We start from the raw sequence: 18,006 nt of genomic DNA on the forward strand, positions 1-18,006 counted from the left end.
GAAGGGTCCACGTCCCATATGTGAGCGCTGCCGCTGTTCACACACACATACATACAAACACGTTAAAGCTGCAATACCAAGTACAGCCACTAAGAGAAGCATGGAGCATGTGAGCTGTGAAGAAGTACACACTGAAGTGCCGCACAGAGTAGGACCCCTGCCAATCTAGTATTATAAAGGGGTTAAAGTGAACGGCCTATCCAGAGAATAGCCAGGATTAACAAACACCACCCCCCGTCAGGTTGTTTGGGGTGTTATAACTCTGCTCCATTCACTTCAATGTAACCGAGCTGCAATACCACATGCAAACTAAGGAAAAGAGTGGCGCTGTTTGTAGAAGAAAGCAGAGGTGTTTTTTTTCTAATCATGGAAAATCCCTTTAAATTTACAGATCGGGCATGAATAAGAACCCTATTTATTATTTATTTCAGGTTCTATCTAGCACCATACTTCTCATAGTGGCTGTACTTGGTATTGCAGCTTGGAGCGATTGGTTACATAGGGACAGAGCAGCAATATGTAACACTGCCACTACATAAAGTACAGCGTGTCCAAGTAAGCAGCTGCTGCAGACCCCAGCCTATCTACCATTAATCACCTATCCTCAATACAGGTTAATCCCTTTAAATAAACGCACCTGCTTTTATCCAAAACTGCTGCCACCCCCGTTCTCAGGTTGTGTATGGTGTAACAACTCGGCTTTATACACCCTAATGGAGCTGAACTGCAATACCACACACAACCTGAGGACAGGGGTGGTGCTGTTACTAGAAATAAGTAAATCTGCCATTTACTTCATTAAAAAGGCTGTATGGGATTAGGAGAAAGGGTTGTTTCTACTGAAAGGGCGCCACTCTCACCCATAGGCTGAGCCTGGTACTGCCACTTAAAATGTGACTGAACTGTAATGCCAAGAGGAACAAAAGCTAATTCTTTAAAGGGGTTATCCAGGATTAGAAAAACATGGCCGCTTTCTTCTAGAAACAGCACCTCTCCTGTCCCCAGTTTGGGTATGGGGGATTTTGCAGTTCAGTTCCAATAAATTAAATGGCTCTGAATGGAAATACCGCACACAGCCTGAGGACAGGGGTGGCGCTGTTTTTGCAATGAATAGTTGTGCTTTTTCTAATCCTGGATAACCCCTTTAACCACTTGCTTGGGCCGTGCTGGACAAGTAAGCAGACCCTCCGGCACCATAGCAGCCGTGTGTAATATCTGCATTCACTGTGATATTTCTATATGACGTGTCAGTAGCAGCCATGAGCTGACCTCTGGTGACATCTATATCAAGTGCATAGTAACAAATGTGTTCCAAACCTTTCACCAGCTACAAGCAGCGTACATCTTCCCACCCCCAGGGTGTTTATCCGGAACCTTAAAAGTGTCCCATGTGTGGAATGTACGAGGGCGGCCGTACATCACTGCCCAGCATGGTGATTGCAAAACCAAGGAGGAAAAGCCAGAGACGTATGGAAATATGATATTATTGATATTCCCAAGCTCCTGATTTATTCAGTGTTGTGTATGAGCGTCACATTCATATACATACATACATAACACACATGTATGTGGCCTGGCATGCTATCAGGGAGGTTACACTGGCAGGTCCTGCCATGCTGAACACACTTGGATGCATTCCGCTGCGGCCATTACTCCAAAGTCTCCTAAGAGCGTTCGGCATGATACCACCAGGCCACGTTATCTGACTGAACATGCAACCACAGCCCGGCCTTGTCTCCTACCAACCACATCTGGGACGTCACTGGTCGGGAATCTCCGGCAGCAGAAACTGGCGATTTTCCCACCCGAGTGCACTCAGCGTGGCAGAACACATTACTATCATACTGATTTCTGGCGCTCAGGACACTGAATAACTGGAGATTTAGAATACTTAGCTGCCGTTTTTATCCTTTGCCCATCACACCATGTCATCTATCCTGGGATTTCCAGAGCTCCACCACCTTTCCTTCTGGGTGCTGTAATTTTACTATGTTCTATCCTCTTTACCTTTGCCGCTCACATGTGCGTTAGATCCGGTATAGAACTCACATGTGCGTTACATCCGGTATAGAACTCCCATGTGCGTTACATCCAGTATAGAACTTACATGTGCGTTACATCCGGTATAGAACTTACATGTGCGTTACATCCGGTATAGAACTCCCATGTGCGTTACATCCGGTATAGAACTCCCATGTGCGTTACATCCGGTATAGAACTCCCGTGTGCGTTACATCCGGTATAGAACTTACATGTGCGTTACATCCAGTATAGAACTTACATGTGCGTTACATCCGGTATAGAACTTACATGTGCGTTACATTTGGTATAGAACTTACATGTGCGTTACATCCGGTATAGAACTCACGTGTGCGTTACATCCGGTATAGAACTTACATGTGCGTTACATTTGGTATAGAACTTACATGTGCGTTACATCCGGTATAGAACTCACGTGTGCGTTACATCCGGTATAGAACTTACGTGTGCGTTACATACGGTATAGAACTTACATGTGCGTTACATCCGGTACAGAACTTACATGTGCGTTACATCCGGTATAGAACTCACATGTGCGTTACATCCGGTACAGAACTTACATGTGCGTTACATCCGGTATAGAACTCACATGTGCGTTACATCCGGTATAGAACTCACATGTGCGTTACATCCGGTATAGAACTTACATGTGCGTTACATCCGGTATAGAACTTACATGTGCGTTACATACAGTATAGAACTTACGTGTGCGTTACATCCGGTATAGAACTTACATGTGCGTTACATCCGGTATAGAACTTACGTGTGCGTTACATCCGGTATAGAACTCACATGTGTGTTACATCCGGTATAGAACTTACATGTGCGTTACATACGGTATAGAACTTACATGTGTGTTACATACAGTATAGAACTTACATGTGCGTTACATACGGTATAGAACTTACATGTGTGTTACATACAGTATAGAACTTACATGTGCGTTACATCCGGTATAGAACTTACATGTGCGTTACATACAGTATAGAACTTACATGTGTTACATCCGGTATAGAACTTACATGCGTTACATACAGTATAGAACTTACATGTGCGTTACATCCGGTATAGAACTTACATGTTAAAAACTGGTGCCAGACCAGATGCAAAAGCCCCCTGATGTATTTTAGAACCTGCGGACACAATACATATATTCTGGCGCTGTGCTCCTTCAGGCCTAGAACATATGTTTCTAATGTATTTCAAATTCCAGCTTCTCCGCCAACGTGTGCTCTTGGTTACATAAAAGACCCCTTGGGGGGTGACTAAGCTGAAACTACAATTCAGCACAGACTTGCACTAATACTACCTCCCTCCAATTCACCTCAGATATGGAGTATATATAGAGAAAACAGATTTCCTTCCATATGAGAAGATACAGAGATAGTGGAGGGGCTTTCGACCCCGACTGCACCACTGTACAGGAATTATTTTGTGTGTGAACAAACAAGCTCTTCTCCTTTCCTTGTATCAGTGTAATCCTGTGACTTCTGGACTGGGGACAGGAGTGGGTGGTCCAGGTATTGCCCCCAGTGGGGTTGTTAGGTTTGTATGACTACATGACTGCACGATGTAGCAACCATCAGGCCGGACACCTTACACCGGCACAGTATGTCCTCCTGGTGGATCAGGTCTATATTATAAATAGTGTACAGCGCTCAGCATCAGATGGGGTTTCCTCCCATCTTGGACACCCATATGCTGCTGGTCAACAACAGTGTAAGGCCGAGAAAATCCACTCATCCCACATCTATGCTGGGACCATGGTGGCTGGTGGGATGGAGGCCTGGGGGGCTGCGTGTATATCATGGGACAGTGCTGTCTTTATGGGTCAGTATTGTGTAGCCATTACTATAGAAGCTATTTATTCCTCTCCATTGTGGATTTGTTATATACAAGCCTTATACTTCACAACCTAATGAAGTCTCTGAGCCTGGCACCCAATATGTGGTGTATATAAAGCCCTGGGAGGTCATGGCTGTGTCCCAATCATAGGTCATAGACCTCAGTCCAACAGTCTGGCTAATGGACTGGAATCCGGGCTCTATGCTGCAGCCGAGCACAGGCCCCAGAGGTCTGCAGAAGGTTATATAATACAATCCAGGAGAGCAGCCAAAGCCTGCAGATAAATACAACTCCTCCACACCACAATAGGAGAAAACAAAGGTTACATAATATTCATGTCACTACTCATTCCGGTATGTCAGCCGTGTCTTCCATCTTCCATTAAAGGTAATCTGTCACCGCCATTCTTGGCGGCTTAGACATGGGAAATCCTACTGAATTGGGTACCGGTGGTCGGTGGTGGTCATATGATCAGCGGCCACGACACATTATCACTCCAATGGGGAGAGCAGGCTTTATTCTCTCATCATCTGCAACTGGAGATGAGCGAACCTCGAGCATGCTCGCGTCCATCCGAACCCGAACTTTCGGCATTTGATTAGCAGTGGCTGCTGAAGTTGGATAAAGCCCTAAGGCTATGTGGAAAACATGGATATAGTCATTGGCTGTATCCATGTTTTCCAGACAACCTTAGCGCTTTATCCAAGTTCAGCAGCCACCGATAACCAAATGCCCAAAGTTCAGGTTCGGATCGACTCGAACCCGGTTCGCTCATCTCTATCTGCAACATTCTCTCAAGCTTTGGGTCTGCTGGCACCTGTAGTTCTCCCCTAAGTATTCCATACTATCCATAAGATAGGTGATAAACCCTTCTGGCTTAGGATCCCAACTAGTGAAGAATTTTTCCTTAGTCATGGTCATTGTGGTTCATCATTACTTGTCGTCTTTGTACGTAGCCCACAAAGGTTGGGGATCTTTGCTCTAGCTACAACGTGTCTACGGACACTATTGCGCAAATGGCACAGCTGTAAAAGATGCAGAACCTCAAGGAGTAGATCTCATATAAAGGGATTACCCCAAGATTACAACCATGCACTGGGTGGAGGATATATATCCAGCTGGTGGGGGGTCCAACCTATGGGCGCTGCTGCTCTATTTAAAAGACACCTGAAGACAGTGCTTGGCTATCTTGGTCAGTGCTGTAGTGAATGAATAGTAAAACAGCGTGCATACTCGACTGCTGCTCCATTGACATGAGAGGACAAGGGGCCCCTGTTCTCGATTGGTGAGGGTCTAAGCGACCATTCATTGTGTATTGGGGGTGCTGCATTACCGCAGCGCCCATTAAAGTGAAAGAGTTGGTGCCACCACTACACAATGAATGGCGCCATCCTCTTCCTATTGACTGTGTATTCAGGGGTGCTGGGTGTCTATGACACGGACGTCCTATCATCTGCACTGTAGTCCCTATGCATGATGTTGACCTCCATTCTTAGGACTTGCAACTAATAGAGTAGAACCCTATCCGCAGACCCTGGATGAGAGAGCCGCTCAGCTCAGATGTAGCTTACGATGCAGAGCGTCCCTTGTGCAGCCATATTTGCTCTATAACTCTAGGATATCAGCTTAGGAATTCGTCCGCAATCAATAAAACATGATTGATTTAGCCATTTGTCTAACAAGGAAGGCCAGAGAAAGCGTCTGACATCTCCAGCCAATGCTCTGAATAAGGAACCTGTTATCTAAGGTATTCAGGCAGGAAAATATAGAGTGTGCGTGTGAAGCAACTGCAGGAAGGTGGTTTAAAGGGATAGTTCACCCAATTTTTTTCATCTTTCAAATTAGCTGGTCCCAGCAAGTTCCAGAGCTTCGTAGTTTACTTCTATTAAAAAAATCTCCAGTCTTCCAGTACTTATCAGCTGTTGTATGTCCTGCAGGAAGTGGTGTATTCTTTCCAGCCTGACACAGTGCTCTCCGCTGCCACCTCTGTCCATGTCATGAACTGTCCAGAGCAGCAGCAAATCCCCATGGAAAACCTCTCCTGCTCTCCAGAGTGAAAAAATACATCACTTCCTGCAGGATATAAAGCAGGAAGACTTGAGATTTTTTTTAATAGAGGTAAATTACAAATCTTTGGCACCTCTTGATTTCAAAGAAAACCTTTTTTTTAGGTGAACAACCCCTTAAACTCTTGCTAAGTGCTGTATAAGAACTTTCACATATATAATATATATATATATATATATATATATATATATATATATATATAATATATAAATATAAATTATATATATATATATATATATATATATATATATATATATATATATATATATACACACATATAATATATATATATAAAATATATATATATATATATATATATATATATATATATATATATAAATGTACATATTTATTTATTATATAAATATAAATTATATATATATAATATTATAATCTATATATATATATATATATATATATATATATATATATATATATATAATCAAAAGAATCTCTGTGGCACTCAAAAAAATAGTGAAAAAACTTGTGGTTTATTTGCCCATAACCGCAACGTTTCGAACTCGCAATGAGTCCTTTCTCAAGCAGTGTTCCCGATCTCTTGTACCTCTACATGGTAGTACAGTATTGGTGTCCAGATAAGGCCGAGATTAAGTGTGCGCACCTGCTGAGAAGACGTTCTCCATTTACAGTTGGTTTATTTGTTGCCATGTACAGCATTGGCTTCGGCTAGCAATGAAGCGGTTAATCCAGCTGAATACGTCACAGTATGGATCGCGGATGTATGATCCTATGCGGTGACACTCTGGACATGCGCAGTTGGTCCTGGACAACGCCGAATTCACCATCTTGGGAGCCGCGGATATACTGACATCATGGTGGGTGATGATCCCTGAGATTCCGGATTCTTTGTACAAACCATGGACTTTTCTAAGGACTTAATGAATTTATGGACACTTCCCTAAACACTGTAACTGGTGATTACACATTCTTTATTTACACTGTACAGATTTGCACTGTAAATGATTGCCACTGCTTGAGATACACGTGTCGTTGTTTATTTTGATTCTGTTGACACTAATTGCTAAGTTGTTTCCACTGTTGCTAATGATCACTTGTATGTATTTATACTCACCTTATGCCATATGTGCTTGAACACTGCTTGAGAAAGGACTCATTGCGAGTTCGAAACGTTGCGGTTATGGGCAAATAAACCACAAGTTTTTTCACTATTTTTTTGAGTGCCACAGAGATTCTTTTGATTATATAATTTAGCACCTATGGTCACAAGGGTGCTTACTGTTTGGCACCATTTATATTCGTCTTGAAGGAGTGCTGCGCCACAGAATATTTTTGCTATATATATATATATATATATATATATATATATATATATATATATATATATATATATATATATATATATATATTATTATAATCTATATATATCACTGCTGTTCTCTGATCCCCAAGGAAATCAAAGAGGTATGCAGGTGAGTGAGGGAATGAGAACTCCATATGCAGAGGGGTCCGCCATTAGCGGGCTGTGGTCTGTAATGACAGGCCCATTAGGCCTCACCTGCAGTTTGGCGTGTTCGTTCAGCAGCCGGTCATATTCCTTTGTTAGGCCTTCGCTCTGCTTTTTGATGGCGACCACCTCGCTCTCGGATTTCTGTAGGGCTTCAGGAAACAGAAAAAGAGGATGATTCAGTATATATATATAAAGTTATCCATCTGTACATCTTCCCTTCATCCGCCCTAGTTGGCGTTGATGGATGAGTCTTCCTTTAACCTTACAATGTGGCTAATAAAATCTTCTCTCTAAAAGGTGTTCAAAAAACTTTTGACAAGTATAGGAGAGTGCCAAACAGTGTATATTGACAACAGTATAAGGTGTATGGGGACATTAAAGTCATTCATATATAATATATTTTTTTAATTTTATTTTTTTTTAAATCAATAGTACAGGTGATTTTAAGAAACTTTGTAATTGGGTTTATTAGGCAAATATGCCACTATCTGCATTCAAGAAGACTTTCCCCAGGTCCCCCTCCCTCCTCTCATTCACTGCTCATTATAAGGAAATTTCTACTCTTTTACATCAGTCGGGCCCTGTGTAACCTATGGAGAGGGGAGAGGGGAGGAGGGAGATTAGTGGACAGCAGAACAAAGGATTACAGAGTGGGACCTGTGTGAAAGCCGTATTCAGAGATTGGAGAGGTCAGTGCTGACTTGATCTGGTTATGTAACTGTAAATTAACTCTTTGTTGTCCTGTTTTGGTGCCTCATCTCCCTCCACCCCTCCCCTCTCCATAAGAAAACCATGAAGACAGGGGGGAGAGCTTCAAACTGCATTTTCATGATAATGTATTTTTCGACTAATAAACCAATTACGCCTGTACTATTGATTTCTGCAAAAAAATAAAATAAAATAATAATAATTAAAACACAATGACAAGAATATTTTTCACATGTGAACATGCCCTTATTCAGATGGTAAGGCATTATAAGCGAATACCTATCCAACTTGACCTATTACCACTGTCATCCCTAAACCAGGGAAGGAGCCCATAACACATGACTCACGGCATAGAGAGATGGCAAACAGACACCTGATAAAGCAATAAAACACAATATGGACAAGACGTTCCCTGCTATCAGCCATTCTGGACAGTGACCCTACCGCTAACAACTGATGCTCCCGAGGAAGGAGGGGGGGGCACAGAGAGGACAAGTACAAGACATGCAGGTAAATAGACGGACTTTCCAGGAACTTTTGAGCGCCCATAATGAACTGGTGTCGAGTGAGATTACTGACTATATATCTGGTACTGACTGAATATATTTGTTTGCAGCAGGGGACAGGGAAGGGATGACCGTGACATTATAATAGTTAGGTGGTCACATGCACTTGGTCTAACACCTTATTAGGCTGCTGACCCCAATCCTGGGAGCCTCAAAACAGTGAGGCAAAACTTGCAGAGCGTGGAGGAAACGGAGATCTATGCTACTTCTTGCATGGTCTGAGCACTACAGCACATACAGCCATATAGCTTAACTTCTTTATAGGTGAAAGGTTAAATAGAAGTCTCACATGTCACTTATAAAAACTTTCAACACGTCAAAAATATGTTAAAAGTTTTTAAATCGGTCAGGACCTGAGTGTTCAGGCCCCCACTGACTGCTAGAGCAGAGAGAAGCGCATGGCTGAGTACTTCTCTCCCCAGCTCAACACTCTCCCTTTCTGGCAGCAGGGAGCAGTCTCCATTGTAAAGCTAGCAGAGACCACCTGCGGGGTGAAGTAGTCAGCCGCTCAGTCTGTATGATATGTCAAAAGTTTTTTAAAGTGATATAATAGAGAGAGAGGCAGCCTTGAAAAATCATGTCTGCTTTATTCTACAAACAGCGCCACCCTTGTCCCTCAGCAGGTTAGACTATTTCAACACACATAGATTCTAATAGGACTGGGAGGATGACAAAACCTTTATATCAGTTGAGAAAACATAACTCAAAGTGTCACTGTCGTTGTAGCTGTGATGTAGCTGTAAATTAACTCTTTGTTGTCCTGTTTTGGTGCCTCATCTCCCTCCACGCCTCCCCTCAAAATAGAGAACAATGAAGACAGGGGGGAGAGCTTCAAACTGCTTTCTCATGATAAAAATGCATTTTTCGGCTAATAAACCCAATTACAAAGTTTCTTAAAATTGCCTGTACCATTTATTTCTGGAAAAAATTTTTTAACCGACAGTGACACTTTAACCTAAATATTAGTATGTAAATAAGGAGTTTCGGTGCACTGGTGGGCAGTTCTGTACCGCTCAGTGCCTCGATCAGTCTCCCCACCGGCTCCTGCAGACGCCTATTGATAAAGATTCAGTCGGGGTCCTGCACTGGATGTGACCCATCACTGGGATAGGGAGAGCAGAAAACCAGGAGAGAGGAGCTTGGATAGGCGCTTCTCCCTGCTTGTTCTAGTTAATGGTCGGGATCAGAACCCCCACAGCCTGATCACCACTGTCGACATTTTTCTATGATCTCATTCTCACAAGAAACCAAATCTTCCTATCAATTCACATAAAAACATAGGGGGAGATTTATCAAACATGGTGTAAAGTGAAACTGGCTCATTTGCTCCTAGCAACCAATCAGATTCCACCTTTCATTTTACAAAGAGGAATGAAAGGTGGAATCTGATTGGTTGCTAGGAACAGTTTCACTTTACACCATGTTTGATAAATCTCCCCCATAGTTTAGAGGATGTCCGATTTGCAATACCTCTGTTCCGCCTGTCGGGTTTCCTGATTGGAGGATTACGGGGCTCCCACTATAAAATTCTCTCACATTTATAGACAACTATTAAAATCAATGGGTCACAAACGTAAAGTGCAGAGACGGTGCAGAGGAGACACTTCACTCCGTATCACATACAGAAACTGGACGTCTGAAGCAGAAAACACTTGGTCTGCTATGGAAACCTATTTTCCACAACAATTTGGATCCTGCCACTTCAGCATTTCTTGATACAATAACCTATAAAGGACAACATGACCTTCTACGACGGGTCCAAGGGGGCGAGATGATTCATCTGCGGCAATTGTCCTTGTCATGGATTATAAAGCAATGGTCGGGATTCCATAGGTTACACATTGATGAGACATACGTGACAGTAGAGGACACGCTGCGGCTGGGGGGCAGGGAGAGCACTTACATTTCTTGGTGGACTCCAGCTCTTCCTTCAGTTTCCTGACTTCTGTACTGAGCTTCTTGTTCTCTTCCTCTGCATTGCTTTCTGGGACATCGGCCACCTCAATCCCCGAGGCTTTCATCTGCTGTAAAAAACACAAAATATATAGATTTGGAAATCCCACTTCTAGTATTCAAATATAGCTTAGGGCAACTTGAGGACCACCCAAGAAACAGCTGTATAAGACTAGAAGGAACTCAGCTGCCAGCGGTGTTGTAATAGCATTGTATACAGCAGCGCCTACATACTTACTATAGCAGTGTATACAGCAGCCTATATACTTACTATAGCCGTGTATACAGCAGCCTATATCCTTACTATAGCAGTGTATACAGCAGCGCCTATATCCTTACTATAGCAGTGTATACAGCAGCCTATATACTTACTATAGCCGTGTATACAGCAGCCTATATCCTTACTATAGCAGTGTATACAGCAGCCTATATCCTTACTATAGCAGTGTATACAGCAGCCTATATCCTTACTATAGCCGTGTATACAGCAGCCTATATCCTTACTATAGCAGTGTATACAGCAGCCTATATCCTTACTATAGCAGTGTATACAGCAGCCTATATCCTTACTATAGCAGTGTATACAGCAGCCCCTATATCCTTACTATAGCAGTGTATACAGCAGCCCCTATATCCTTACTATAGCAGTGTATACAGCAGCCCCTATATCCTTACTATAGCAGTGTATACAGCAGCCTATATCCTTACTATAGCAGTGTATACAGCAGCCTATATCCTTACTATAGCAGTGTATACAGCAGCCTATATCCTTACTATAGCAGTGTATACAGCAGCCTATATCCTTACTATAGCAGTGTATACAGCAGCCTATATACTTACTATAGCCGTGTATACAGCAGCCTATATCCTTACAATAGCAGTGTATACAGCAGCCTATATACTTACTATAGCAGTGTATACAGCAGCCTAATCCTATATCCTTACTATAGCAGTGTATACAGCAGCCTATAGCCTTACTATAGCCGTGTATACAGCAGCCTATATCCTTACTATAGCCCTGTATACAGCAGCCTATATACTTACTATAGCAGTGTATACAGCAGCCTATATCCTTACTATAGCCCTGTATACAGCAGCCTATATCCTTACTATAGCAGTGTATACAGCAGCCTATATCCTTACTATAGCAGTGTATACAGCAGCCTATATCCTTACTATAGCAGTGTATACAGCAGCCTATATCCTTACTATAGCAGTGTATACAGCAGCCTATATCCTTACTATAGCCGTGTATACAGCAGCCTATATTCTTACTATAACAGTGTATACAGCAGACCCTATATACTTACTATAGCAGTGTATACAGCAGCCTATATACTTACTATAGCCGTGTATACAGCAGCCTATATCCTTACTATAGCAGTGTATACAGCAGCCTATATCCTTACTATAGCAGTGTATACAGCAGCCCCTATATCCTTACTATAGCAGTGTATACAGCAGCCTATAGCCTTACTATAGCCCTGTATACAGCAGCCTATATCCTTACTATAGCAGTGTATACAGCAGCCTATATCCTTACTATAGCAGTGTATACAGCAGCCTATATCCTTACTATAGCAGTGTATACAGCAGCCTATATCCTTACTATAGCAGTGTATACAGCAGACCCTATATACTTACTATAGCAGTGTATACAGCAGCCTATATCCTTACTATAGCCCTGTATACAGCAGCCTATATCCTTACTATAGCAGTGTATACAGCAGCCTATATCCTTACTATAGCAGTGTATACAGCAGCCTATATCCTTACTATAGCAGTGTATACAGCAGCCTATATCCTTACTATAGCAGTGTATACAGCAGCCTATTGCCTTACTATAGAACAGGGCATGGATACCAGTGGATTAGATCACTGTTCTTGTAATTCAGTCTAGCAGAGGAGATACCATGTGACTGTATATCCAGGCATCTCCCCTGATAGAACGTGCATGTCCTGTGCAGAGATGACCCCCTTCTGATGTGAATTATGTTCTCACTACGTGCTGGGAAGGCACTCGGGGGACTATAGTACCCAGCATGTGGCCGTATGCACAGGATCCCATCCAGATCTGTATAGGATGCGTGGCCTGGGATAGGCAGCACCGCTCTGTATAGGATGCGTGGCCTGGGATAAGCAGCACCGCTCTGTATAGGATGAGGGGCCTGGGACAGGCAGCACAGATCTGTATAGGATGAGGGGCCTGGGACAGGCAGCACAGCTCTGTATAGGATGAGGGGCCTGGGATAAGCAGCACAGCTCTGTATAGGATAAGGGGCCTGGGATAGGCAGCACAGCTCTGTATAGGATGAGGGGCCTGGGACAGGCAGCACAGCTCTGTATAGGATGAGGGGCCTGGGACAGGCAGCACAGCTCTGTATAGGATGAGGGGCCTGGGACAGGCAGCACAGCTCTGTATAGGATGAGGGGCCTGGGACAGGCAGCACAGCTCTGTATAGGATGAGGGGCCTGGGACAGGCAGCACAGCTCTGTATAGGATAAGGGGCCTGGGATAGGCAGCACAGCTCTGTATAGGATGCGTGGCCTGGGACAGGCAGCACAGCTCTGTATAGGATAAGGGGCCTGGGACAGGCAGCACAGCTCTGTATAGGATGAGGGGCCTGGGACAGGCAGCACAGCTCTATATAGGATAAGGGGCCTGGGATAGGCAGCACAGATCTGTATAGGATGCGTGGCCTGGGATAGGCAGCACAGCTCTGTATAGGATGAGGGGCCTGGGATAGGCAGCACCGCTCTGTATAGGATGAGGGGCCTGGGACAGGCAGCACAGCTCTGTATAGGATGAGGGGCCTGGGATAAGCAGCACAGCTCTGTATAGGATAAGGGGCCTGGGATAGGTAGCACAGCTCTGTATAGGATGAGGGGCCTGGGATAGGCAGCACAGCTCTGTATAGGATGAGGGGCCTGGGATAGGCAGCACAGCTCTGTATAGGATGAGGGGCCTGGGATAGGCAGCACAGCTCTGTATAGGACGCGTGGCCTGGGATAGGCAGCACAGCTCTGTATAGGATGAGGGGCCTGGGATAGGCAGCACAGCTCTGTATAGGATGAGGGGCCTGAAACAGGCAGCACAGCTCTGTATAGGATGAGGGGCCTGGGATAGGCAGCACAGCTCTGTATAGGACGCGTGGCCTGGGATAGGCAGCACAGCTCTGTATAGGATGAGGGGCCTGGGATAGGCAGCACAGCTCTGTATAGGATGAGGGGCCTGGGATAAGCAGCATCGCTCTGTATAGGATGAGGGGCCTGGGACAGACAGCACAGCTCTGTATAGGACGCGTGGCCTGGGATAGGCAGCACAGCTCTGTATAGGATGAGGGGCCTGGGATAGGCAGCACAGCTCTGTATAGGATGAGGGGCCTGGGACAGGCAGCACAGCTCTGTATAGGATGAGGGGCCTGGGATAGGCAGCACAGCTCTGTATAGGATGAGGGGCCTGGGACAGGCAGCACAGCTCTGTATAGGATGAGGGGCCTGGGATAGGCAGCACAGCTCTGTATAGGATGAGGGGCCTGGGATAAGCAGCATCGCTCTGTATAGGATGAGGGGCCTGGGACAGGCAGCACAGCTCTGTATAGGACGCGTGGCCTGGGATAGGCAGCACAGCTCTGTATAGGATGAGGGGCCTGGGATAGGCAGCACAGCTCTGTATAGGATGAGGGGCCTGGGACAGGCAGCACAGCTCTGTATAGGATGAGGGGCCTGGGATAGGCAGCACAGCTCTGTATAGGATGAGGGGCCTGGGACAGGCAGCACAGCTCTGTATAGGATGAGGAGCCTGGGATAGGCAGCACAGCTCTGTATAGGATGAGGGGCCTGGGATAAGCAGCACAGCTCTGTATAGGATAAGGGGCCTGGGACAGGCAGCACAGCTCTGTATAGGATGAGGGGCCTGGGATAAGCAGCACAGCTCTGTATAGGATGAGGGGCCTGGGACAGGTAGCACAGCTCTGTAAAGGATAAGGGGCCTGGGACAGGCAGCACAGCTCTGTATAGGATGAGGGGCCTGGGATAAGCAGCACAGCTCTGTATAGGATGAGGGGCCTGGGACAGACAGCACAGCTCTGTATAGGACGCGTGGCCTGGGATAGGCAGCACAGCTCTGTATAGGATGAGGGGCCTGGGACAGCCAGCACAGCTCTGTATAGGATGAGGGGCCTGGGATAAGCAGCACAGCTCTGTATAGGATGAGGGGCCTGGGATAAGCAGCACAGCTCTGTATAGGACGCGTGGCCTGGGACAGGCAGCACAGCTCTGTATAGGATAAGGGGCCTGGGATAGGCAGCACAGCTCTGTATAGGATGAGGGGCCTGGGACAGGTAGCACAGCTCTGTATAGGATGAGGGGCCTGGGATAAGCAGCACAGCTCTGTATAGGATGAGGGGCCTGGGATAAGCAGCACCGCTCTGTATAGGATGAGGGGCCTGGGATAGGCAGCACAGCTCTGTATAGGATAAGGGGCCTGGGATAGGCAGCACAGCTCTGTATAGGATGAGGGGCCTGGGACAGGCAGCACAGCTCTGTATAGGATGAGGGGCCTGGGATAGGCAGCACAGCTCTGTATAGGATAAGGGGCCTGGGATAGGTAGCACAGCTCTGTATAGGATGAGGGGCCTGGGACAGGCAGCACAGCTTTGTATAGGATGAGGGGCCTGGGATAGGCAGCACAGCTCTATATAGGATGAGGGGCCTGGGATAGGCAGCACAGCTCTGTATAGGATGAGGGGCCTGGGATAGGCAGCACAGCTCTGTATAGGATGAGGGGCCTGGGATAAGCAGCACAGCTCTGTATAGGATGAGGGGCCTGGGACAGGCAGCACAGCTCTGTATAGGATGAGGGGCCTGGGATAAGCAGCACAGCTCTGTATAGGATGAGGGGCCTGGGACAGGCAGCACAGCTCTGTATAGGATGAGGGGCCTGGGACAGGCAGCACAGCTCTGTATAGGACGCGTGGCCTGGGACAGGCAGCACAGCTCTGTATAGGATGAGGGGCCTGGGACAGGTAGCACAGCTCTGTATAGGATGAGGGGCCTGGGATAAGCAGCACAGCTCTGTATAGGATGAGGGGCCTGGGATAAGCAGCACAGCTCTGTATAGGATGAGGGGCCTGGGATAAGCAGCATCGCTCTGTATAGGATGAGGGGCCTGGGACAGACAGCACAGCTCTGTATAGGACGCGTGGCCTGGGATAGGCAGCACAGCTCTGTATAGGATGAGGGGCCTGGGACAGGCAGCACAGCTCTGTATAGGATGAGGGGCCTGGGACAGACAGCACAGCTCTGTATAGGACGCGTGGCCTGGGATAGGCAGCACAGCTCTGTATAGGATGAGGGGCCTGGGACAGGCAGCACAGCTCTGTATAGGATGAGGGGCCTGGGATAGGCAGCACAGCTCTGTATAGGATGAGGGGCCTGGGACAGGCAGCACAGCTCTGTATAGGATGAGGGGCCTGGGATAGGCAGCACAGCTCTGTATAGGATGAGGGGCCTGGGATAAGCAGCATCGCTCTGTATAGGATGAGGGGCCTGGGACAGGCAGCACAGCTCTGTATAGGACGCGTGGCCTGGGATAGGCAGCACAGCTCTGTATAGGATGAGGGGCCTGGGACAGGCAGCACAGCTCTGTATAGGACGCGTGGCCTGGGATAGGCAGCACAGCTCTGTATAGGATGAGGGGCCTGGGATAGGCAGCACAGCTCTGTATAGGATGAGGGGCCTGGGACAGGCAGCACAGCTCTGTATAGGATGAGGGGCCTGGGATAGGCAGCACAGCTCTGTATAGGATGAGGGGCCTGGGATAGGCAGCACAGCTCTGTATAGGATGAGGGGCCTGGGACAGGCAGCGTCGCTCTTCCTCTATCTTCTGTACACCGGCCAGTCTCTCGTACCTTCTTCAGCTTGTCATTCTCCTCCATGTACTTCTTGGCAGCATCACTTGCACTCTCGGCTTGTTTCTTGAAGGCCTCATTGGATGCGAGGAGTGTAGCTTGCTTGGATATCAGTGTAACCAGACGCCTCAGGAGACTGCAGGGAGAGAAGAGCGAGCTGAGCTGGTAATGTGATCACCCTATATCTATACATTGTGTGATCAGACCAGGCAGATGTATAATCAGGATGTGTCAGCCATCACACCACACCTATTCAGAAAGTATAACACATACCCATCATCTTATATGGCGAAAAACAAAGACGGCGCTGAGAGACATGTACCCCACCCTGAGAAAGTGGCTAAGGGGTTTATCAGCTTAAGAGTACTACACTCATAATGGTGCTTGATCCCGACGTTTTTTTTTCGGGCCTAATTGCGGTTCATCGTGGCAAATGGTCACTGCTGAGCCTCTCCTGTCCTCAGTTTGGGTGCAAATTTTGCAGCTTAGTATCAACCACTGGGGGAAGGGGGGGGGGGGTTGCAGTAGTAGCCACCATCAGGGAGGGGTGCAACTGTATCAACCATCGGGGAGGGGGTTCAATAGTAGCCATGAGGGTCATAACATCCACCATCGGGGAGGGGCAAGGTAAAAGCCACCATCGGGGAGGAGGGAGGTAGAAGCCACCATCAGGGAGGGGCGAGGTAGTAGCCACCATCAGGGAGGGGCGAGGTAGTAGCCACCATCAGGGAGGGGCGAGGTAGAAGCCACCATCAGGGAGGGGCGAGGTAGAAGCCACCATCAGAGAGGGGCGAGGTAGAAGCCACCATCAGGGAGGGGGGGGGGGGTAGTAGCCGCCATCAGGGAGGGGGGGGAAGTAGTAGCCGCCATCAGGGAGGGGGGGGGGGGGTAGTAGCCACCATCAGGGGGGGGGGGTAGTAGCCGCCATCAGGGAGGGGGGGGGGTAGTAGCCGCCATCAGGGAGGGGGGGGGGGTAGTAGCCGCCATCAGGGAGGGGGGGTAGTAGCCGCCATCAGGGGGGGGGGCAGTAGTATGCACCATCAGGGAGGGGGCGGTAGTAGCCATCAGGGTGATAGTATCCACCGTCAGGGAGGGGAGACGTAGTAGCCACCATCGGGAGGGGTAGTATGCACCATCAGGGAGGGGAGACGTAGTAGCCACCATCGAGGGGGGGGGGGGGGTAGTATGCACCATCAGGGTGGTAGCATCCACCATCAGGGAGGGGGGAGGTAGTAGCCGCTATAAGGGGGGGGGGCGGTAGTAGCCACCATCAGGGAGGGGTTCAGTAGTAGCCACCATCGGGGGGGGGGGGGGGGGGGGGGAAGAAGCCACCATCGGGGGGGGGGGGAGGTAGTAGCCGCCATCAGGGAGGGGGGGGGGGAGGTAGTAGCCGCCAACAGGGAGGGGGGGGTGGTAGTAGCCACCA

The 18,006-nt window shown here is 47.2% G+C and overlaps 1 protein-coding gene across 4 annotated transcripts in view; it reads right to left on the reverse strand.

Annotated features, from left to right (window-relative positions):
* The window catches only part of BCAP31 (B cell receptor associated protein 31), a 47,890-nt gene that overhangs the window by 6,624 nt on the left and 23,260 nt on the right, over positions 1-18,006 (reverse strand). For all 4 annotated transcript variants that reach the window (XR_011364810.1, XR_011364809.1, XM_069986497.1 and 1 more), the window contains exons 5-7: positions 16,581-16,716; positions 10,619-10,739; positions 7,490-7,590 (exon numbers count right to left, since the gene is read on the reverse strand). Coding sequence is in view for 2 of the 4 variants with exons in the window: in XM_069986497.1 (XP_069842598.1) it covers positions 7,490-7,590; positions 10,619-10,739; positions 16,581-16,716 (358 nt within the window). In the remaining 2 variants the exon portion in view is untranslated. The remainder of the gene's footprint in view (positions 1-7,489; positions 7,591-10,618; positions 10,740-16,580; positions 16,717-18,006) is intronic.

Source organism: Dendropsophus ebraccatus, chromosome 10, assembly GCF_027789765.1.
Source record: "Dendropsophus ebraccatus isolate aDenEbr1 chromosome 10, aDenEbr1.pat, whole genome shotgun sequence".
Classification (NCBI taxonomy): domain Eukaryota; kingdom Metazoa; phylum Chordata; class Amphibia; order Anura; family Hylidae; genus Dendropsophus; species Dendropsophus ebraccatus.